General features: G+C 47.4%; 1 protein-coding gene and 1 long non-coding RNA gene across 7 annotated transcripts in view; one reads left to right on the top strand and one right to left on the bottom strand.

The window, feature by feature from the left end:
- The window catches only part of SPTLC2 (serine palmitoyltransferase long chain base subunit 2), a 68,270-nt gene extending 59,523 nt beyond the window's left edge, over window positions 1-8,747 (bottom strand). The window contains exon 1 of the mRNA XM_038179619.2: window positions 8,523-8,747. Coding sequence (XP_038035547.1) covers window positions 8,523-8,633 — 111 coding nt within the window. The 5' untranslated portion in view covers window positions 8,634-8,747. The remainder of the gene's footprint in view (window positions 1-8,522) is intronic.
- A 402-nt stretch (window positions 8,748-9,149) lies between these two features.
- LOC113843916 (uncharacterized) overlaps window positions 9,150-24,406 on the top strand; it is a 17,241-nt gene continuing 1,984 nt past the window's right edge. The window contains exons 1-7 of one of the 6 annotated variants that reach the window (XR_011809580.1): window positions 9,150-9,586; window positions 9,677-11,147; window positions 11,241-11,353; window positions 15,649-15,777; window positions 17,528-17,705; window positions 18,820-19,053; window positions 19,157-19,281. This is a non-coding gene — a long non-coding RNA (uncharacterized lncRNA). Of the gene's footprint in view, window positions 11,148-11,240; window positions 11,354-11,779; window positions 11,955-15,648; window positions 15,778-17,527; window positions 17,706-18,819; window positions 19,054-19,156; window positions 19,282-24,406 lie in introns of all 6 variants that reach the window. The other 5 variants (XR_011809581.1, XR_011809577.1, XR_011809579.1 and 2 more) reach the window with 5 other exon arrangements.

Here is a 24,406-nt window from a genome sequence, read left to right as displayed (position 1 = left end):
TCATAGAACAGCTGTGTGTGAAACAACACAGTCCAAGACATAAATCCCCTACTTCCAGCAAAGCTGGGAAGTCTTACTCCTTGCAGAACAGATGATTTATTTTTGCCAGTGCTACCTGGCAAAAGTCACAGCCGTTTCCCTAAGCCTAGGAATCTAGGCAGATTAAGACTACTTATTGGCATATAATTTTGTAACTTTATGGTGTCCAAATACATTATGAAGGGTGTTGCCAGATGTGGATGGGAATAGCTGGAAGCCAAGATCAGCTTCAATAAATGCCTATATTAACAGCACGCTGGGAAGAGGGCTGGGATAAGGATTTGCCTAGGATGCCGTTTGAATTTTTCTGGACTGTACTCAAACTGCAGTTCATAGCCAAATGTAATAATATATTTTTTAAATATTATAGTCAAAGAAACATCAACACCTAAGGAAGAAGATAATCTTAAATATATCGAGAAAAGACAACAGCAAAGAGTGAGGGGGTGGGGGCCAGCAGACAACCTAAGCTGTTCTCCTACCACATGGGAAAGGAAGCCAGGGTTGCACAGTCTATAACAGCTAGGAATCAATGAAAGCACACACACAAAAGCCTAACCAGACGCTGCATTATTTGAAAACCATCATCTGTTCATCCCAGATGCTGAAGCAAGTCTGCATTTCAAGCCTGGTGCATAGTTTTCCAGAAGCAAGGGCCTTCTCGTAAGATACAATTACGCTATAGCTATGCAGTCAAGAATTGAGCAATATACTTGAACATCACCTTTCCCCCAAAACTCACTTCTGCCTCTTCCCTTTGCCAGCACACACCGAGATAGCAGCAGGGCAACATCGAGTTTAATTCCCAGTTCAGTCACTGGGGTTGTGCAGGCTTTGGAATTGGGCATGCGTGGAAACAATACAGCAGACACCACAGGAGCATCTTTTAGCAGCAGCATTTGTGCCAGATGTAAATAACTAAAAATAACTGAAGTGCTTTGAGGCAGGGTTTAATACTCAAGTGTCTTTAAAACCATACTGCCTATAGCGGTGGCTGAAGTTCAAAAACTTCCAACAGGTGCGGGAACCACCGGGCTTACCACATGTCAGCTAAGACGAAAGCAGCTTAAAGGTGTTTAATCAAGGCCACAGCTTCATAATATGCCTTCCTCAGGAACAATGCCAACCAAAGGATCTCCCCTGTCCCACTCGCTTCCACCTTGAGCCATCTGCATTGTTCTCTGCCTTGCACAACTAAGGCTAATCTGATTTTCAGCATAGCATCCCTCCAGCACTGACCTGATCCAGGCTGGAAATACAATGACTTGCAGAGGGCTATTTTTTTTTATACCCAAGCAATCTTCAGGCCACGAGCTCATTCAACAGCTCTCAGCAAACAAGAATCAACAGCTGTTAGAGGAACAGGAAGGGCAGAAGCAACACAACAACCAAGAGCCTTGGTGACACAACACTGCAGAGGAAAACTGATGAAAGCTTTCTCTTCACTGTTACTCTCAAGATCCCTCAACTGTATCGCTACGGCCCCAATTCACAAAGCCGGAGAATTTTTACTGCATCCTGACCTGAGAAAGATCACGCAGCAAAGCTCCGAGTTACTACAGTCTCACAGCTTGATGAATTGCAGACAAATTTGGATTCCTCGCACTGCCAGACTAGGCTGCGAACAGCAGCTGCTCGGAGGAGACATATGACATGTCTACTACCTGTGCCTGTCTATGAGGAGCTGATTTTTGGATACACAGATAACCAAATGGTAGTGACTGCTTCTCTGATTACTTAGCATCTAATAGAGATCACATCAAGGCTTCTAATGACTTTTCCAGGAGAACTCCCACTTACATGTAAGAGATGAAAGGTTATAACCTAAGGATATGCATCTGAGGTTAATACCAAAAAAATAGCTACGAGAGAAAATAACAAAATACAGTTTTAATCAGAGAAAAGTATAACTTCTTCCAGGTCTTTAGAAGCACCTCTGCTTGTGGAAAATGCTAATACTACACAAGTTGTTCTATGCTGTCAAAAGCAACATTTAACTGAGAAAGACTTTTGGGAATATCTCTGTTGATTCAACACATACTCAAATCTATGTCACCTCTTGGTGTTTTTCCACCAGTGCACTTGTACATCCTTGTACTCTTGTGTCAGCTACAAGATAAGCTGGGAAACATCTGTGCTATCATATCTAAATTAAATGTTACAGAAACATTCTGAATGCAATTATGTGGACTCTTCATGAAGCATACAGGGACCATACGTACACTGGAACTGCCTGTAGAAGAGATGTTCATAGCCACGTTTCAGGTACAAGCCTATCTGTTCAAGAGCGCTTTAGAAGTCTGTGTTAGCCTTCAAAAGCTTACATGCTGTGAGCTCCAAGTCTGCTGCAAAGGTGAAGATAGTTTCAGAGACCAAGAGAAAAGATGGTATAACTTAGTTTCAGAAAAAAAAAGTAAAAAGTTGCCAGATTAAGACTTTTATGGCTTTAGCAAATAAACCTTATCATAGCAAAGCAAACCATGACCTTTGAGCAAGAACATACTGCACATTTAAGTGGAGATGACTAAGTCAGAGATCGTCTAAGCGTGTGGTTCAGAAAAGCAGGTGTATGCTCACATAAATCGGTATTTCCTGGGGTAACACTGCCCAGAACATACGTACACCAAAGAGCACCATCCCATTCAGAAACTCAACTGCAAGAGAAAAATCAGAGCACTGGCCAGATGGTCAAGGAAGGTAGCAGAGGAAAGTCATCCCAAATCAGCTGCAGGTAATGCTTGTGCTGCTCCAAGCTTTGGGGGAAAACAAATGCCAGGAAACAACATTATTGCCAACAATTACTGAGGAGCAGCATCATGTAGCTACTGCCAGAAAGGATTGCATTTGTGGTCTAAGCAGAACACTTCAGTGCACTTAATAATCATCATCTCCACAGTCTGCTGACAAACAGTTCCAACTCACAAGGCAAGACAAAACTCACTTCAGATCTTGTTCACCCTACAGAGAGAATCCCTACAAGTAGCAGGACAGTATCCCTGGTACACAGGGTGGGATCATGGCTGTGCACACATGGCACAAGTACACCTAAACTCATCATCTTGCCCAACTACTGCACAAAGCTGTGCATTAAGCAGCCTCCAGACAGCATCAGATCTTGCAGTGCCTTCAGCCTGGGGATCGAGCCGGGAATCAGATTCCAGCTCCACAGACTAAAAAGGATTTTCTGCCTATCTCAAGTTATTCAAATTCTTTTATGACAAGTATGAAAATATCACGTGCAATAATCCTACAGCACTATCTCCTGCAGTTACCTTAGCATGATTACAGGCCATCTGACATCAGGGACAGAACGGTGTCACCTACACAAGAGTTCTCATTTAGCCACCCCACCCAGCATAAATTCACAGCTAGATGTGTAGCTAATCACAAGCCTCACCAATTACAACCTCCGCTATCTTACTAGATGTGTAGACAACTCTAACAGTTACCAGCGTTATGAGAGAAATGCGAACAATGAAAAAGCAATTAACAGAAAATTTGTTTTTATTTGTGCCTTGCACTAGTTTCCTTCGTCCAGATTTGGTTAGGTCTTCAGAGAAGGAGCACCATACCTCACCCTGTCATGGATTTACAAAGTGGGTATAAGGAATCCGGCAGATACAGGCTGCAGCATTATACTCCCACTGCCAGCAGCCACAAAGCTGGCGTTATTCTGAGCCTGACTTTGTGCTCATTAAAAGCGCCTTTCTGAAAGCCAACAGGAAAAAGGGGTTTCAGTGTATTTGTTATACCTGCGTCAGCAGCCAGCTCAGCTGGGAGCTAACTCTGAACAGAGCCCGCGCAGGACCAGGGGGCAGATGCACGGGAGCGCCCAGAAGCCAAGCACTCAGAGCGAGGGCAGCTCACCGTGCTGAGCCTCCAGGAGCACTGCAGCAGCTCCGCGAGGAGACAAAAGCCTTGTGTAAACACGGGGCTGTATGTGGACACTACGGCAGACCACAGGAAAAGGATTTAATCAAGGAATCTTTTACATAAAGTTGCCTATTAAAAGCATCTGCCAAGCTAAGTACCTCGTAGAGCAGGCACATACTTCAGGGAGCGCAGATGTCACCAGTGTAGCATGCAGGAAGAGTGACGGTTATGCTGCTAACCTGGGAAAACCACAACGTGCCATGTTAAGGAGACTCTTCTATTTCCTGCTGTAGGAAAAACAGTCTGATGAACCCGGCAGACTGGATGTAAATACCTTCGAAGGTGTATTTATACTGGAATGCAACTTCGCACAATCCTTACTAAAATTTAGTAGCTTCTCAATAACACACACCACACACACTGCAGGAGTTTTACTAGCAGGCTTACAGCTTCTGTTTTTAGATACATGATCTGGAATACTGCTTCCAAGTGTTGATTGCTTTTTTGTCGAAGATTCCTGCCAACTACAGGGAACACGTGGAAAAACAGTGAATGCACCTCTCCTCCAGGACGCATCTCTGCTGTCAAAAGCAGTCACGTTTATCATAAAGAATTAAGAGAATCAAACGCTAAGGAAAGTACAGCATTAAGTAATCACTCCCCACAGGCAGCTACATCTAAGGTATCACTGTATTCCGTGATAACTTTTTCCTGTCACCTCCAGTCCCTTCTCTTGTGCTGCTTTGTTCTTCGACTTCAGATCTCAAACTGCTGCACGGGTAAAAACACTAAAATGTATTTGCTACCAAAATTAGAAGGCACTGCTCTGCAACACATTTTAACCCTTCAAATAAAGTCCCGGGAGGGAAACTTGCTTTACAGAACAGACTTCACCATTCTGGTGTACTCCTAATTAAATATTTGTTCTTGTTGGCAGGTATTAACAAGTTATTTTGGCTCGCAAATATTGATTCCCAACAACTTCCTCACTCTTTTGATAACTAAGATGTACTTGCCACATCCACACAGACAGGAACAACCTTCATAAATGTTCAGCTTAAATGCATTTTTTTCTTTTAATGAGTTAATGATACAATTACCTTAGTACTAATATGTTACCTCAGCTCAATTGATTTGAGATGTACAGCATGTTGATAATGACTGAATGTTTTTGTTTGAAGCGTGCAGTTTACAATGAAGTTTTTCAAAGACAGAAGTCCAGTGGTTCACTAACAGACCAAGCCATAGGCTCTCAGGTACCTCTGAAAGTGTTCTTAAAGAACTTTAAGACTTACTCTTACTTCTTTGTTGATTTTTTATTATTATTTATTTTCTCCAAAAATGAAAAGTTCAGCAAGTGCCATGTTTTAAGCTCCTGTTTCTTCAACTATAAGCAGTCTTCAAGGCTGCACTTTTCAGCTAACCATAATTTTTTTTTCTAGGAGTGATGCCTTAATGAAGGTCAGTAGTTATGTGCCCAGCTTCAACAAGGCTATCAGTGTTTTACACTCCTACTAGAGAAACGTCAGTAGATAACTAAGACAGAGCTTTAGTCTTTTGGTCAACAATTTGAAAGCGTGACATTTAAGAAAATAAATAGCTTTTGCTGTACAATTAGGACAGGAAAATACAATGTATTACATGATGACATCACTCAAGTAGGTATACTAACAAAAAGCGAATTTACATATTTATTTTACCATTTAAGGCTTATCACTAGCTTAATTTGAAATGGCAGTCCCAACATAATGGAAAGATTTTAACATTTTATCCAAACTGGCTTCCCAGTAACACACACAAATGTAAGAGAAGCCAACCACATCAGCAGCTACCACAAGTGTTGGTTCTTATATCAGGACAGATAGACAAATTTTCAAACACATTTGACAATGACACTACATCAACTAATTTAATATGATGGCTTGTAATTTTCATTTAGCCAGATAAATATTGTGCAGCTAGTCCTTTCACAAAGGCTCAGCCTTTTGTAATTAAATTTGGTATTAGAGAAGTATCCTCATGCACAGGCAGGCTTTTTCAGGAACATGGTTTTATCAATTAAAACCATCTGAAGGAGGTCACAGTTTTTTCTAGGTCAGCCAATTTTCTACTCAATTCAGTTTTCTGTTACTGACGCAATACTCGCAGTCAATCAAATAGCCAAGCAGGAGGCAGAAAGTAGTAATTTCTTTCTTCAGGCCTGACGCAAGCCTCAGCCTTTGGCCTTAGGCTAAAATCCCTAAGGCACACATTTTTACAGGGGTTCAAGGATTAAATATTATGTCTAAACTTTGGCACACTCTCCTGCAATCCACTCATTTATCCATGCTATCATGGAATAACCCAGGTTGGGAAGGACCTCCAGGGGCCCCCTTGTCCAGCCCCCAGCTCCAAGCAGGTTGTTGAGGGCCACATCCAACCTAGACCTGAACACCTCCAAGGTTGGACAGTCCACCACCTCTCTGCAGAACTTCTTCCAGTATTTTCCTGCTTTCATGGAAAAATTATTTGTTCTCCTATCTAGTAGAAGTTTCCCATTCTTCCCGAAGACACCTGTTGGTTCTCATCCCATTGCCACACAACTCCAAGGAAGCCTAGCACCATCTTCTCCGTACCCTTGACCAACCAGTTGAACCTTCTCCTCCTGAGGCCAAGCAAACCAGGCTCTCTCAGCCTCTCCTCACGTGCTCCAGCCTCCTCAGCTTCTTGCCGGTCCCCCAGTGGATTCAGAGGCTCACGCAGATAATGTCATTGCCTTTCTAGGGAGCTTAAAACCAGACCCAGTACTCAGTGCGGTTTCACTTCCTTGTGAATAAGGTTGAGATTTAGTTAAGATACAAGGCTTTTTTTTTCCCGTCACAAGAACTTGCAATTTATACTTGCACAGAGACTTGGAAAAAAAAACCAATTCTGTACTCCAGTCCTTTTTTACATTAGTGGACAGGGCAGTTAATCAAAATTGTTATCTTATCATAACCATCTTAAGTAAGGTTTATTCACATCGCTGCTGTCATTAACTCCCTATAATGAGAAAAACTTCCCGTATTTGTTGCAGGCAGCTCCAGAAGCACATTCTCCCAGAGAGGTCACGCTCAGCCCGACACCAGCCAAAAGCCTCCACAAAACCAGGAGGAAGCCAGCATTCCACTGCCCCCGAATCATCTCAGGAGATGAGCCTGTAAGTAATCAGCCTGTGCTCTTAAGAAGTGCACACACAGATCACAGGACAGAGAAAGCTGTTTTCAGTATGTACACACCAAAGTTTTCAGGAAAAAAAATCCATGCTGATGTCTTGAATAGCTGTGAAAATTCAGGACTTGTAACAGCTTTAAAGGAAAGCAACTCCGTCCTCCTCCCCTCTTTAAACCAAACTGTTCCTTCCCTTCCTGAGGAAGTAGTATGGAGCTGTTTACTAAAGGACGTGTACAATCAGCTATCTGGAGCCTGCTCCAGCAGAGCACTCCAAGACCTTCCAGAATCATCAAGGAATTTACAAGTTGTTTGTATCGCTCCGGCTCCTACGTGACTGACCTGGAGACAGCGTGCACAACAGAAAATAACAACTTCAAACTAAATCCTATGTTCCAACTACTTGCTTGGTTTAAGATTATTTCTTCTCCAAGTTCTACAAGTGTAATAGAAGCCATTCTACCAGGAGAAGCTCAATTAGGATGTCTGAAAAAACACATTGCTGAAATCCTGTTCACAGTAACGGGCAGATTGCTGTAAGTTATCCTGGAGAATAAGGGCAACTTGTCCTGTTCAATATGCCCCAGTCTCCCTGTTCTAAGGAGGAATTTAGTATTTTTTAAGACTTTGCTGAATAAATATCTGTTGTTTCAGAACAAAACACTGCATTGGAGAAACACATTCCAGTCTAATATTGCACTGCAGGAAGAAACAGCAATTTTGCCTTCACTCAATTATTCCCACAGGTGCCTCGATAGATCCCAAGCAGCATTTCTCCAGCAGCCCAGGACAGAAAGAGCAGAATCACGCACGGTTTGGAGAGCTAACTTCATTGTTGTTGTGCTTGCCTTTCCTTCTCCTGGCTGAGCTCACTTCCTCCTGCCAGGACACTGCCCCTTGGGGTGCCAGGCCCTGACCCCACGCGGTGTGCTGGGTGCTGTGCGGCACTGTGACAGTCCTGGGCCCACTCTCAGGTTGCTCCTTTTCCTAACCATGCATTTCCTTAACTGTGCAAGGACTGGGAAAGAAGTCACTCACTTTTATCCCATACCCCACAGTTGTTAACTGCTGGTTGGTCCTTGGACCTGCTCTAACAGCGGTGCCCACAGCGGGTGCTGTACTCGCTGCATGTCAGTGCCTACAGGGATGAGCAGCTTGCAGAACCCAAGCCATTGGGGCGAAGGGCTTCCCAGGGAAGGCGAAGAAAGAGCTGCTGTTGAGCTCAGCATTGAAATAGTGCCTGTACGGTGAACCCCACGCTGCTGATCCCAGCCCCTGCTGGATCTCACTGCCCTCAGGGCAAACCCAGCCCCGTGCAGCTCTGCCGGGCAGCGGGCTGCCCTCTCCCCTTAGGGCACCGAGCAGCGGCTCAGGGCACGCAGCGCCCCCCCCCCCCGTGCTGCCCCCGGTGCCGCACCCACCTGCGTGCCGGGCAGGCCCCGCACGAAGCCGTTGCGGAGCGCCCCGTGAGCCGCGCCGCAGCCGTTAGCGCGGGGCTGAGCGCCCAGCGCCGCCCGCCCGGGCCGCTCCATGCCGCCTGCTGCTGCTCCTCTTCCTCCTCTTCCTCCTCCTGCTGCCGCCGCCGCCGCGCGCGGAGCTCCCGCAGCCGCCACCGCCCCGCCCGCCCACTGGCCGGCCCCGCCGCGCCGCGCCGCACCGGAAGCGCGAGCGGCCGCCGCCTCGGCCAATCAGCGGCGGGGGCGTCACGTGAGGGGCGGGGCTTGGAGAGGGAGGCGGGGCAAAGCGCGCGGGGCTCGCCGCGAGGGGGCGGGGCCGGCGCGGAGCGGGCCAATGAGGAGCCGCGCGGGGATCAGATGGGAGGGGGAGGAGGGGGAAAGGGTGCGGCCCGCCTCGGCGAGGGGGCGGGGCCAGAGGGCGAGCGCTGCCCAATCAGCTGGTGGAGACGGAACCGGGAACGGAGGGAAGGGGACGAGCTGGCCAATCGCGGCACGGTAGCGGAGGGAGGGGGCGGGAGCGGGAAGAGGGCTCTGTCCAATGGGAGGAGGGAGGCGCGGGGCGGCAGCCAATGGGCGGGAGGCGGGGCGGGGCGGGGCTGGGCGTTGGGCGGCGGCGGCGCGTGAGGTGCCACAACGGCCGCGAGGCCGGGCGGGGCGGGGCGTCCGTCCGTCCGTCCGTCTGTCAGTCCGTCAGGCCGGTGTCTGTCAGGCCGAACACCCGCCCGCTGCCTCCTGTCAAGGGCCCGGGCCTGAGCCCGGGGTCGTTCCGGGCCTGCCAGGATCAAGTTGAGGCCCAGGGTCCGGGTCCGGGCCCGTTGAGGCCCCGTCTGAGGCAGCGGGGTTGGCGCTGTGCTGAGGGCCCGCCCTGCCCCGCCGCCACCCCCGGGAGCTTGGGGGCGGCCGGGGGAGGCCAGCGCTGGTTGTGCTAAAAGCCACGTTGGGTTTGGGGTGATTCCTGCCCGTTTTAGTGAGTTTAGTTAGCACACGACGCGCAGGGCATGCCAGAGGGAGGAGAGCCCAAAGCACAGGTGTGCCCTGCCCCCTGTGCGGGCTGACCAGGCTCTGGGCAGCGCAGGGAGTGGCGGGGGGAGATGGCGCTTACCCTCCTCTTCCCCCAGCGCTGAGGACGAGGAAGCCAGCCCCAGGCGGTTCCCCACGTGCTGAAGAGGTGGCGGCTCGACCTTTGGTTCCTCAGGTGTAATTGGCAGGGAAGGGCTGTGGTGGTTCCTAGAACGTCGCCTGGAACAAATCTCGGTGAACACAATGGCAGGCAGGTGAATTTGAGAGAATGCTATCGTCCTTTCCTCTCTGATTTGCTTTTATTGATTGATATATTTCAGTATGATATAGTCACAGCTTGGGGCCTCTCTCATGAATCTCAGTGCAAATTCAATATGAACACAAGGCTCCTAGGAAAAATGAATTAACTTCCATGAAGGAGGCATTCATTTTTCTTTCCCCAGGAAGACTTCAGTGAGCTTTGTGGCTGGCTTCAGCCAATTTGTGGGTAGCAGCACATGTCCTACACACTTCATATCTCCAAATTATGGAGAAGAGATCTTTCTGTAATGAGGGTCCAAATGCAGGCTCGGGGTAACAAGTCCAGGCGGGGTGTGGGACCAGGTAGGGTTAGAGCTGTGTGAGGCCCCACTCCTTTTCTTGCTGTCTGCGGCCACTCCCATATCTTGACTGCCACAAAAGCAGGTTTGGGCTTGCCTGAGAAACATTCTTTCTTCACCTGGTTTCGGTGTGCAGCCAGACAGAGCTGTCGGCTGAGATGGGATGGGCCATGTCCCCTCTCGTGTTACAAGACAGGAGCATGGGGAAGACTGGAGCTGCTAGGGAGGACGTGGGGATCAAAGGAGCAATTGCCTGTGCTCAGAGTTTGGGTGCTTGTGCAAGTGGACTTGCTTCAGTGCAGGCGCGGTGACTAGTGCTGGTGGAGAAGCTCATGGACTGCTCTTGCTGCTGAGTTTTTTCTGGACAAGGAGGGGAGAGTTTCTGTGGAGTAGAAATTACTTCAGAGGAAATGAAAAGCAGATAATGAATGAAAAAAGAAAATAAGTGAGCAAATGAGAGACAAGTGTACAGGGGAACTACGTACTACAGAACATTTTTGAAGGATTTTTCCCCTGATGCCATGGTCAGCTGCAGGTATTTTCTTCACGGCACCTCTCCTTTTGGAGCAGATTGAATTGTACTGAGCAGCCTGCACCACGGGGCAGGTGGTCCACAAGCCAAGGCTCACAGGGTGCCCCTGCCCAGCCGTTTATGCAGGAGCTTCATCTGCTGATGCCCTGTTTTTAGAAGATAAGCTGCTTCAGCTGCCCAGCACTGGATCTCAGTGCCACATTATCTGTTCAGTTAGAGCCCAGATCCCTTCCACGTGTAGGTGCTTGAGGGACACCTGCCCCCCTGGCACAGAGTGGGGCAGGGAAAGCCGCTCTCACCCTGGGGTTGTAGTGACAGGAGAGTCTGGGATACCCATGGAGACAGGTCCCAGCCTGGGGCTGCCACAAACACATCCCAGAGACCTGGTGTCACCTGGACAGCTCTGACGTGGCGCAGCGGGACACATGAGATACCTGTGTGAGCAGCTTGTCTCTCTCGTCTACGTGTCTGCACAACAGAGGGTCCAAAGAAACTCAGAGCAACAAATTCAACTTCTGATTTTCCTTTTAGGTCTCAACAATACTATTCCTATGAGCTGGCAGAGCAAACAGCTTTACTCAGCCAACTGAATGAGGCAAGGAACTGTATCAAAAAATGAAATGAGTCGAAGGGAATAGCAGACCGTAAGTAACAGGTCGGACAGGCAGCGATTGCTGCACATCAGGCTCATATCGACAGAGAGCTTACATCACTGACATGAGTCAATGCATGCTGTTGCTAACCAACTGTGGGTTTTGGGGATCACAGAGCAGAGTCATGAACTTTGGAGACAGCAGAAGGCGAGCTCAGGAAGGAGCAGTTGGGTGACCAGTGGGACAGAGAGAGGTAGCAGGGTAAATTTTCCGTCTGAAACAGAACATGGGCCTTCTACAGCGAGTAGAGATAATCAGAGCTTGTGACCAAGGGGAATAATTTCTTCTGAGAATGGAGAGAGTTGACAACTGAGAAAAAGGTGGGCACGTGAATGATGCTAGCTGTGTAGGGAATCTCTCTGGAATGTCTCAAGGTGGCTATAGTCAGAAATAAGCCTAAATCTTTGACTTTTACAGTTGCCATGCAGACAGCTGTGACTCAGCCCTTGCATTTGAGGCAGTTAATAGCAGGTGGGCTGCTCTGAGGGACCAGTCTGCAGCCTCCAGGTATAGGCTCAAGTGAGCATGAACTGATTGTTGAAGGTGTAATTGAAAAAGCTACAGTTTGGGCAGACCTATGCTGTGCTGTGAGGTGAGTATTGCTTCCATATTTTTTTCCCCACAGTTACAGTCACTTAGCACTGAGACTTCAGGGACTGAGCAGGGAAATAACTCTAGGAGAGCCCTGCATTTTAGCTTGGGTCTGAATGGCAGAATGCCTGCCTGAACCACAGAAGAATTAGTAGAAATGCAGAAAGCTCTTTCAGGAGCTCATAGCTAATTAAATAGCACTTGAAGAAAACACAAAGCTGTAACAGTGTCCCTGGAGAATTTGACCAGCGCTTAGCCAAACTTGATGGGAAGCTGGAGAGGCCTTGGAGCAGCTCATAGGACGAAATGATGCTTGTGTGGAAGGTTGGCTAGTGTTCCAGTAACTGCCTTCTGTCCTCAGCTTAAGTAAATGTTGAATGGCTGTGGCAGATTGCTTCCTTCTGGTGGAGGCAAGGGGAGACAGGTACAGTTTTTTTTCTTTTTTGAACAATGCAGGTAGTTGGTTTAGATTTAGTTAAGCTAGGAGTTATGATTCTGTTCCAGGAGAGGCCTTCCCTGTCCTTAACGCCTTCTGCAGTGAATGCCACAGTTCCAGGGCCACCACAGCTTGTGTTTTACCTCACTGGCTCTGAGAGAATAATATTATTAAAATAAATAATATCATCTGGAAATAAATTAAGCTCTAAATCTATGTAATGCTAAAAAAAAGACTCTGTCCAGGCTATTCTTTTTTCTCGCTCTCTCTGCCTCTCTCTCTTCTTTTTTTTTTTTTTTTTTTTCCTATCAAAGTCTTGATTGATCCCATTCAAGGATTCTCTGATTTGGGTGATGTGGGCACACTGATTTGGACCAAAATTTGTAATCGTGGTGAAGTGTTTGCAGTTCAGTGTGTCTGCCTGGAGAAACCAGACGGGCTTGTACAATGTTACTGTGGTGAAATGGGGAAGGTGTCAGAGTGGGAGATTTGCGATCGGAGACGCAAGAGGCCTGAGAGGATGTAGGTACTGAGAGATGTGTATAAAGGCTGGTCTGATGAGCCAGAGGAAAACAGAGATGTAGGAGGGGGTGGGATGGAGGATCAGGGTGTTGGCCAGCAAAACAGGGCATGGGAGGGAATCCAGTGCGTTAACAGGGATTAGCAACAGTCTAACTTAACCACCTGCAGTTATTATTCCTTCTGATACGTACAGCTTTAATCCCTCTGTTAAGAAAGAAGTAGATAACTGTACCAAACTTGTTTATCCTCTAGGCTTCAATTGAGGCTGACTGCCAAGGTTGTCCTAACCATGTTTAGAGCCTTCTTCTCTGTGCTTTATCTGTCTTTCCTCATGTTTCTTATTCTCAAGACTCTGTAAAAAATAGTATTGAGAAAATGGTATTGAGAATAGCTCAGAAAGTTCCTTTGGGCAGTGACTTGGGAAGTGTTTTGGAACGGAGACTGACGATCCTCCATAACGGAGCCGGGCAGTTTGTCACAGCTACCTTTAGGCCGGCAGTAGCATCCACCCACTTTCACTACGTTTCACCCAACCCTTGGCAACGCCTGCTTCTTCTGGAGACTTAGGTCTGAATCTTTCTTATGCCAACCCAGTGGGAACATGTGGTGGTGTGTCTTCTCTCAGGTCACTTATTGGCATTGTAGGGCCAACAAAGGCTGCAGCTCCACGAGCCCTTGGATTCACCACTGAGAGAAGTTGCTCTGGTTTAAAACTATCCTAGCAAAAATGGCGAGCTCTGGGGTTTAACAGAGCAGGAGAAGCAGCTTTGGGAATGAATGGCTGAGATGGAATCTACAACTTTATCATCATTCTTGGCTTTTGTTGGTTTTGTTAAAGGAAATACAGCCTGAGAGAGTTTGTGGCCAAGATACAGAAGCAGTGGCAGAATGGAGGTGATTTAAGTGCACAGATACTTGGGAAATAGTGGTTGGAAGCAGGGTAATTTCAGCAGCTTCTGGTCTCATATGTGGTTCCTGTGATACGTTGTTAACCACTTGTACTGCTTCAGCTTTTGTGTTCCTCCTCTGTGGACTTTCATTGTCACTCGTGCCTGTTGCTGCTCAGTTTGGTGAGTGGTGAAGAGCTGTTTTAGAAACTTTGCTTAGGTCTCAGCTTCATTTCCTTGCCGACAGTGCTTCCTGCATCTAAACAGGCCTCAGGCTCCCGTCAGGTTCAGGGCTCTCTGGAGAGTTCATTCGTGCCTCCCCCAGCTCCAACACATCAGGGATTTGACCCTGCATACTCGGCATGTTGGGGGTTCTTATTTCATGACGTGCTCACTTGTCTCCCCAGCTCTAGCAGTGAAGAAGGTCCTGTTGGTGTAGGCAACGACCACGTTCTGTGTCTTTTCTGCCATCCATGTAGGGTGATACTGAACCCGAGCTTTTTTTTTTTTTTTCCTTTTTATTTTTTTTTGATGCATTGCTTTCTTAGTTCCTAAAATGAGGATAGCGAGACTATTACCCTCCCCATCCAGGATGCAGTGAAAGGCTGCATCTGTGCAGTATAAACAAAGCCCTAATTTACATGTAAATGTGTGTGATATCGCTGTAGCAGCAGAGTTGTACCAGTGAAGCCCTCCTTATGTGCAGGCAGCTTATGTCAGCAGAATAGGGCTCTTTTTTCTCTTTTTTTTGAACAGAACTTTTCCGAGCACTGTCAGCTATATCAGCAAAAAACATTCACTACCAATATAACTGCATTCTCATTAGAGCACAGATCCCCATGACATTTTAATTCCTAACTTCTTTTTAGGCACTTTTGAGGGCCTGTACCTAAGACTTTCTGCTATGTGGAAGAGACCCCAAACACTCCTCCCATTAGTACCCTGGCAAACGAGCTCAGAGCAGATGTGGCCTCATTTTATCAATAGCTGCAGAGCGCTTTGAGAGGTGGTTCAAGGCACTGAGCCTGGCAGAAGCTAGACCAGACTGTTAGGGCTGACTTCAAGGAGGACCACAGCAGTTTCTGCTTCTTCTGACAATGTTGTTGGTACTGCAGGAGTCTGGCCAGGTTCCCCCTTATTCACCTTTTCCTGTGTGAAGAGCAGAATGAAAAGCCCCTGTAGGCCACTGGCAGTATGGATGGGGGAGCAGAAGAGACTGTTCCATACGGTGTCACTTCGGTGGCCGTGTCTGGTCCCCGTGTGAAGAGCCCCTGACTGCTGCAGCCCCGTGGTTGCAGCACATATGGGAACCACAGGATGCTTGTCCTGTGCTGTGGCATTCTCTGGTGTAGCTGCTACCCTGGGCTGCCTGAGTCCTGCCCCTCTGCTTCAACTCTTTGTCCCTTTGGCCCCCGGTTTCTGACTGAAGATACCGGCATTAATAGTTCTGGTTAGCTAGGAACACCCTGAGCACTTGGTACAAGTCTGTAGGAAGAGGCATGCAGCGTTACTGACCTTTGGACATGCGTTGGCTGAAGGGAAATAAGCCGCAGCTCCTCACACAGGCCGTTTGCACTGACGAGCTGCCACAGGGGCTGTAGAGCAGCAGGGTGGGTAGCCGAGGCTGACACGAACAGTGGGGTGGCCAGATAAGTCAGTTGGTCTAGCAGAGAGCTTCATCAGCCAAGGAATTAGTGGCAGCAAGCATCATGTGTTTATTGTCCAGGAGCTGGGACAAGGTATTTTGTCCGCTGAGCAGAGAAAGAGGGTATGTAAGGCCATAGTGTTCCCTAGAAAAGATGTCTTTGTTTTTAGTTTTAATTTCATCCCTTTCTGATGCTGTTACAAAGGTGGCAAGTGAGAAGAGAGCATCCTACAGAGGAGAGAGAGATGGCAAGGACAGCACACTGGCACGTGAGCAGTGACCAAACCTCAGCATGGAGAAAGAATGAAGGAAGGAGCAGTTTGTCCCCGTTCAGGTACTGAGCACAGTTTTTCAGGTTTCCTTTCTCTTCCCTTTCCTATTTAGAAAAACCTGGATGAAGGGAGGTAGACAAGTTGACAGAAGACATGGCTAAACCCCAGTGAAGCTGCTGCAGGCCTGAGCGGGTGCTGTATCAGGCGTGGCCATAAGAGGGAAGTGTGTGCTCAGGCATTAGGCGCCTTCACTGCGTGCGGGAGCAATCCCAGCTCGGCCACTGCAGGCTCTGCAGGCAGCAGGACCCTGCCCGGCTCCCACCTCCTGTGCAGGGCTCACAGCAAGGCCTGAGCTCCTGGAGGTGCCAGAGGCCAGCCACAGGGACACCGCTACGGTGTGAGGTGGGAACTTCAGGCTCCAGCAAGGCCGTGCCTGCTGGCTGTGCAGGGCCCTTTGAGCTGGAGCTGTCACGTGTGTATGGCTGAGGGGTTTCTCTTGCAACCTGGCCTCGGTGAGGGGTGGTCTGTGCCCACCACAGTAACCCTGCCCATCCTCTAACCATGCCAGCGCCTCCTGGAAGAACTGGGGAACGCTCAGGGACAGTGGGAGCTGTGGAGAGGTCTCCAGGCTGTGCCTGGTGGTGTAAATGAGATCTGAGTTTGAGCCGCTTGATACGGAGTGACACCTGGCTGTTGCACAACAAAGGGGTTAGGGACACAGCTCATGGCTCCTTTCTACTGTGCTCCTGCTGTGCTGCGAGCTCAGTTGTGGCTGTTCTGTCCTTTTGCTTCCCTGCTATCAGCAAGGAGCTGAGCCACAGGGACCCACAGGGTGCTTCGAGGAGAAACAGAAGAGAGATTGAAGAGAGAAACAGAGATTGATTTCCTATAGTTATCTGCCAAGAAGTGTGAGGAGCACCACCTGACCTGACCACCAGCTTCCCATGAGCTTGTACTGCTGAGGGGCACACGGTCTCGTTATAGATGTGTTTCTCAGGGACGTTTTCTCCTTAGAAGCAGAAACAGAGGAAAGTGAATGAGACAAATCTCAATGTATTCCTTGTTCAAGCCACAGAATCAAAGCAAAACACATCCAAGAATAAACTGCATGAGAGCTGTACCCAGGTGCTGTGGCAAGGCTGTGCAAAAGTGTGCATCTTTTGGCAGCTGGCTGGGCACGTGTTGATTTTTGTGCTTTTAAAACCTCATATTCCTGCACAGCAGCAGGACCTACAGCTCCTGCAGCAGGAGCAGGGACTGCGAGTCTGGCTGGGATCTAAAGGCACAGGAGATACGAGTGAGAGAGAGCTGAAGGAATGTGCAGGGCTCAGCACATGCCTGTTGTGTGCATCCTATGGGGGGAATGCTGCCCAGCAGGGGACGTCCGTGCCCCGTGTGGGGTGGCTGTGGGCTGGGGGCTGCCCTGCGTGTGGCTGCCTGTGCTGTGCAGCTGTGTGGGAATGGCTGCGTGTAAGGACACAAGAGGTTACTTGGCAGTGAAATGAGGCGAAGCATTGCCATGGTGACCACACTCTGCTCTCCTCTCCCTGCCAGATGCCAGGCTCCCAAGCAGTAATGTCTGTGGGTTGTTCTGGGAGGCCCAGGTCACTCTCCCTCTTTTGAGAATGGATGGGGACCGTGCTGCCCCCTCTCCAGACGGGGAGAGTGGTAAACACAGGGGTGTCTCTTTTTTTTTCCCTCTACATTTCATCAGGGGACGCTGTCTGAGTAGGTCCTACATTAGTGGCTGGTGCAGTGCAAAGACAGGAGGGCTGGGGTTTGAATTGCTGTGGTACTTTATTGTCCATGCAGTGTCCTTGTGAGCAGTGAGGCGAGCCAGTTGGCACTTGTTAGGCACGCGGTGTGCATGTACAGAGCTGTCTGTTGGAGGACCCTGCACCCACACTGCAAGAGGAGGTGCTCCAGGGAGCTCCACCGTGAACCACTTCAACTCCAGCACCACCAGGAGCTTGGAGCTCACCAGCGACAGGTACTGCAAGGCTCTAAGGACACAGCAACTGTGCACCAGAGCGTAATGCCTCCGTGCACCTAGTGAATTCACGTTTGCTATTAGTGCCCACACAGATGGTGTTTTCTCTTCCTACTGAGTTGGATCAGATCATGTTCTGTGCTGCAGCCCCTGGCACAGAAAGTACAGCTGCATCTTCCAGGGACCAGAGAAGCTAAAACGCGTTCCTCAGAGACCTTATTCCTTTCATCTTCAGAGACCTTACTCCTTTCATCTTCAGAAGGCTTAATTTTTTCATCAGCTCTCTAGGTTTAGTACTTGGTGGTCTGTGAGGCCACGTTAATCATCTCCCTCCTGTGCTCTCAGTTAAAGGTTTAGAGAGCTGGCTGCTTTGTGGTCGGTGGAGAAAAAAATGAGAAAGAAGGGCTTTGTAGCCTAAAATGTTTGGACATGCATGGGCTGAGGAAGAACACTGATGCTTCTTGCACAGACCCATATGCAGAAGCTGGAAAGAGCAAACCAAGTAGATGGTCACCCAGTCCTGGAGGCTGAAGTGCCACAGGAGACCAGAGAGGGGCTGTAGGCCAGAAGGTGAGGTCATCACGGCCCTTCTGCTGTGCTGGAACCTGGCAGACATGCAGAACACAGCTAGAAGCTCCTCACTGATGTGTCTATTGTAGCATATTCCATTGAGTACCTGCCTTTTCCCTTTAAGGGTTTTTGTTTAAAGCACAGAAAAAAAGCCTGCTAGACACAGACAAACAGGTATTGTCATCTTGTCTCTTCTGGCAAAGGCAGTGAGAGCTGCGACTCAGTGAAAGTAAAGCAATCTCTCTACTCAGCTGAGATTTGCTAATTTGCGCTGTCATGAGGTCTCATTGGAAACATATTTTTAAATGAAAAAGCAAGGAAATGATGCAAAATAGATTTGAGCATATTCCAGGAGATAGCTAAATTTTTCATAGTGAAAACCAATAATAGATCAGTCTGTGTGCTATGAACATCTCATCACAAAAATACACCATGGGAGGCTTCTGCTATCTATTCTTGGCTGAGCACTGACCTTGGCTATTAGATCTCAATTAAGCAGCTCTATGACTAATGTTTCTCTTTCTCTCCTGCTTTTCTGCTGCAGAAAATAATTTTCAATAATATTGAACGCTGAGTACCTGTGCACTTACTCTCCAGATGGGACCCATGGTTTTGTGGTAGGCTCCAAGTCACCTGAAAAAAACAGCATTTCCAGTGAGATTTCCAGGGAAAGGAGATGTTAAAGATCTGTGGAGACAGGGATTGCAGTCTTCAGCATCGAGCAGCCTCTGCTGTTCCCTCAAAAGTATGCAATGATCATTGCAGCTTAAAGGAAGGGGTGAGTAGGCCACGGGGATCAGAAAGAGCATGCCATATCTTCACTTCTGTATGCTTGCTCACCTGGGATCTTATTTTCCTTTGACTTCTCTCCTATCATTTAGTCCTAGGAGAAGGGAAGAACAGACAGTGGAGCAGACAATGGAAGCGATAAGACTGTGCAAGACTTGCCTTGCTGCATAAATCTGTGATGAGGAGGGAGATGTCTGCAGACTGACTTTCAGCCCAGGTAAGTGCTGAAGCATCAAAGCACCGTGCCAAACCCTGATGTCTCCTGGAGCACACAGACAGCACTGGGCCAGGAAGGGCTTAGAGTTGCTATCTCTACACTTCTGTTTGACATCCAGCCATCGAAAGCAGGAGCAGTCCCTGAAACTGTTGCAGGAGAGGTGGGCTTCTGTTCTCAAGTGCAGACAGGGTGTCAGGAGTGAAGAGTTCTCACTGCCAGCTACTTGTGTGTTACCGATGGTTGGGATTCAGGCAGGGAACAGGGGACGTGGTAGCACCTTGGCTACAAAGATGGAAGAAGTAGTGGGAAAACGGCAGATCTTGTTGTCCTTGTGGCACTGCTTGGAGGGAAGAGTGAGGGGGAGAAACGGGTTGTGAGCAAGGACATAGTAGCTCCTACAAACTGCCATCCCAGTGTGAGGAGCAAAAGAGATGCCAGTTTTTCACCAGCATTGGGATGAGGACTTGACAGAGCAATCAGTATCAGTGCAAAGAATAGAAGATGGGTCTCCTACATGGTGGAACAAAACCCTTGCTTTGAAAGGACCTGCAGCATGTTTTCAGCTCTCTGGACTGAAAAAATGGGTAATTTGCATGCAGCATTCAGCTGGATTTAGAATGGCTACAGCCTGTTTGCAGTAGTGGGGCTAAAATCTTCCTGACTACGTGTCACAGACATCTGATAATCAGTGCTTTTGCAAAGTCAGGTTTCATCACAGCAATGAGAACAATCAGACAAACCAGTTATTACAAGATTAGTGCTATTTGCTCGGAGTCTTTCCAGGTGCTGGCTGTATTTGACAAAGGTCAGATTAACATCTGACGTTAGTCTTAGAGGAATGCTGCCTGAAAAGCCACAGGGAAAAAGTGTGTATGAAAGTGTGCTGACTGCTGTGGCAAAAAGCTGTACCTAGGCTTGATCTCAGTCACTGCAACAGGCAAGACAATGCCAGATCAGCTTTCTCTGTTCTACAAAAGATGGGACATGCTATGCAGCAAGTGGGAGTGAGAGGGGTGTTAGATCTTGGTGCTTGTGCCATGCTCAGCAATGATTGCTGCCTTTTCTCTGCCTACTTGGCTGTGAGCAATGGCGTTTTTTTTTCTTCTTTGGAAGAAACTATTTACAAATAATTTGTTGTTACCGCCACTGCTAAGGGTTTCTGGACACTCAGGTTTACTTATGTTCAGCTCCATCCTGTGATTCCTAGCTCCACAATCTCAAGATGTGTCTAAGGAGCCATCCCCTTACTAACCAGCAAGTCTTTCCAAAATTTAAATTCTGTTTGAAAACAAAGCTAACTTCAAAGTTTCAGTAACAACCAACACCTTTGCCCGGACTGATTGTTTTTAAGCAAGAACAGTGCTTTGAAAGATGAGTCTTCTTTCCAGTCTGTGTGTTCTGCTCTGGCCTCCTCCATCATTTCAAAATCAATAGCTGTCTCTGATTGCCCCCCTCCCCTCCAGACCATGCTCTTTGCTACCTCATTTTGGTTTTAATTTGCCACAGCAAAATTGCAGTAATTTTTCCCCCATCCTAATTAAGAAACCTATCCATTAAGGAGAAAGAAAACAAAAACAAAACCTTCTTATCTAAGCCCTTTGTGCAGAACAGAGACAGAAATGATTGGTGAGAAGATCAGCTCTAGAAAGCCAAGCCCTTTATTGATTCTTCTGGCCTTCCTCAGTAAATACAGAATGAGTTTTAAATTCACCTAGAAAGAAGCTAAAAGCTTGTGTAAAGCGCTGACTTCCCAACATCCAAGAAGAGTGAAGCAGTATCTCTTCTGGTCTGTCTCACTTTTTACTCTCTCTATAGTTTCACAAAAATATTTGGAGAATGTTTCATTGTATCGTGCCTAACTTCTGTTTCTCTTTTTTCACATTTTGCTGTAAATTGGCCTTGCTCTTAACTTTACAGAGTGTAGTGGTTCTGACCTATCTTTTGGAAGAACTTTGAGATGTGTACATGAAAGAGACTGGAAAAATCTCTGTTGTGAGCAAACGTCCTCCTTAGCTCACCCACCAGCACTGAGTACTTGAGTTAAGGAAAGAAACACCGGGTGATGGTGAAGGAGGGCTCAGCCTTCAGGCCATTCAGTTCATTGCACACTGCTGCTAAGCTCTGTTCTTACAGGCACAAAAAGGAAGAGAGAAATTCCCAGGTATTAGAGTGGAGACAGTCCACTACACAGTGGGATTTTGTGGGAGAGGATGCTCAGCAGCAACATAGGAAAAGGACAGAGATGGAATAGAAATAAGATGGGAAATGCCTACCCAGGGTTAGAACTTTGACTATCCAGAGGAGTAATCATAGCCTTTATGGTGAAGAGAGGGAAAGATACCGCACTTCTACAGACTTCATCCCCTCTCCCCTTCTCCCTGGAGCAGTGGAAGTGGGTGATATTTTCCGTGATGCCTATCTGAGCACAAGTGCTGGCTGTGAATGAAAATCAGATCTGACTCCCTGCCACACTCCAGACACTTACTGTCCTGGGGAGATGGACATGTAACTGATTAACCTGTTCAGTTTCTGTGCACAGTCAGGTCTTCCTAAGATGGGTCATACACTTAAAATAGCAGGAACAGGATGCGGGTGATGCTAGCTGGACTAAAATTATACTGATATTCCAGAATGTTCCTCTCCCTGCTGCGACCCCAAAAGCAAAACACCCTAGGATCCAGTTGATTTAAATGGATCTGGTGGATCTTGTGGGTTTGAGTTATGATTCAGCGGTCCAATTGTTGGCATCCTGTTTGTAGCAGAATCCAGCACTAGCAGAGAGACTGGATACCACCTGAAGCTGGAAGGGATGCAGAGAAGGGTTATTGAGGCATGTCAGGGGCCAAGGGCAGGCAATCTATGAGCAAATATTGTGGATCTTGGGGTCCCTTTGTGCGGTGTAGAGATTGAGGAGGAGAGGGGGATCAAATTGTAGACTGTAATTATTTGAAGGGGAGTTACAAAGGCAGTGGAACCAAACTCTTGGTAGTAATAGATAGTAATAAAAAGGCAGAGGGAATGTTTCTAAGTTGTGATTGGAAACTCAGGCAGGACATGAAAATTCTTCATCATGTGAGCTGGGCAACACTGGTGCAGGCTACTGAAAGAACGGCAGGCTCTGCCATCAGGGTTCTAATAGCACAGGTAGCCTGTGGGCACCAGCACTATTGCTAGCAGGAGGTCAGGCTGCACACCTGCAGAGGTGCCTCCAGCTGCTGCTCCTGGGGTCCCTTGGCTACAGGTACTGGAAGGTGACACAACGGTACAGCCTGCAGGAGGTAAGCTCTGACTTACGTGTGGCACTGAGCTCACCTGGACTCCGTTAAAGTAAACATGACCGTATCAGTAGTCAGTGTTCAATTCTTTGTATTTGTTAAGCTATTTGTGATTATCATCTGCTAAATATAAATAGCTGAATTTTGTACCATGCTAAACTTGGGTCAACAGCACCTTGTGCCTCTTGTACCAGATCTGTAGCATGCACCAGATTGTTTTCAACTAAATTTGGTTATTAGGGTATCCAGAGGCATTGTCAAACACTTTCTGCTAAAACCTGTCTCTTTGCACAGAGATAATACAAGGAAGACTTTTTATATAGGGGTCTTCTGAGGCCTCCAGCAACTTATTTTTCTGGACCATTAATTTCTGCAGTCCACATACACCTGTTAACCTTTTGAGGTAACGTCTTCAGATGTGGGCAATTTTTACACTTTCATCAGAACTGAAGTATGCTTAAAGCACCTTGAGTTATAGCTCAATTTTGCATCTTAATTAAGTGGGAACATGTCTTGTCACCAATGAGTTTGTTCTTTGTGTTTTATCTATCCTGCTTGAGCTGTGATGCAGAGAACGGGAATGGGTTATGTGAGTAGATGGAGACAAATCCAAGCTCGTCTGAATTTTGCAAGATGCAAACCAGTTCCAACCTGGACCTGCAGGCACAGCAGTGACAACAAGAAGCAAAAAAATGACAAGCTCTCAAAAAAACCTGGGATCAGAATCTTCCAGGCAGCAGGCACAGCTCTAGGGACTGCTTTACCAGTAAGTTACTGCCTGCTGGGCAAGCAGAGGGCATGCAGTAAATCTGTCTTGGGCACTACTGCGCAGCCCAGTTTGTAACACTGAATTTCCCTAGCAGAGTACTCTCAGGAGGCCTGAAATGCTAAGTTTGTACAGGCAGTTTCCTCTTCTGCTTCCAGCATTCATCCCCCTGTGCATTGATTCTGATGTAACTGTGGATTTTATTTTTCCTTTACTCTAGAGTACTAAAAAAATAAATTAGCAACTGCTTAAATTCTGTCGGACAGTTAGTTTATGTATAGATCACATAACAGAGTACAGGGGGTAAACAACATGCTTCATTTCCAGGTGGCCTTTGATTAAACACATCATTATCTTCTGGTAATCAGCTCATTACATAAATTCTCTTGCAGAGCTGGCCCAGATGACCTCTTCTTTCTCTCCCCTCTGCTGCACACAGCAGGGCATCCTAGAAGCCTGCTGCCAATGGCACCGATGCAGTTTTGTGCGTGTGGCCCTTGGGCAGCACATCTCCTTGACAAGAACTAAGAGCTACAGTATCTCAGCATGTACCTCTATCAACAGATGTAAAACTTTGTAGTATCTATAGATATAAAAAGCTGAGGTATGATCAGTGCTATGGAAATTATACTTATGGGATTATACTCTGCCATATAATCACAAATATGAATAGGTGAGGTGCAAATGTCACAAACTGGTGACTGTGTAGACTAGGTCAGGGGTTTCCTCAGTTGGACTCCACTCTTCGCTGCTAATATAGTTGTGGAATCAACGGCGCTGTTAGACTGGCAGTTCAGGAAATTCTCCCTTCTTACACTTGTTATTCTTCATACATGGGTGACTTTTTTACTTTTTTTTTTTAGGGGGGAGTAATTTCTGGTCAGCACCCTTCTAGATCATGGATTCTTCATTTTCTGGGTGCCTGGTACAGAATTAGATCAGGTGTATGTCTCCTAGTGGCATTAGATAACAGGGTTCTGTGCAAATCAGTAATTCAGTAGATGCTCAGCTGAGCCCTGTCTAAACACAAGGCTTCAATGAAATGGATCCTTCCCCTGAACAATTGCTATTGCTGTTTTGCAGC

Source organism: Anas platyrhynchos, chromosome 5 (genome assembly GCF_047663525.1).
Source record: "Anas platyrhynchos isolate ZD024472 breed Pekin duck chromosome 5, IASCAAS_PekinDuck_T2T, whole genome shotgun sequence".
NCBI classification, from domain to species: Eukaryota; Metazoa; Chordata; class Aves; order Anseriformes; family Anatidae; genus Anas; species Anas platyrhynchos.
The sequence above is the reverse complement of the archived record's forward strand: the minus strand, read 5'-3'. Positions and strand labels throughout refer to the sequence as shown.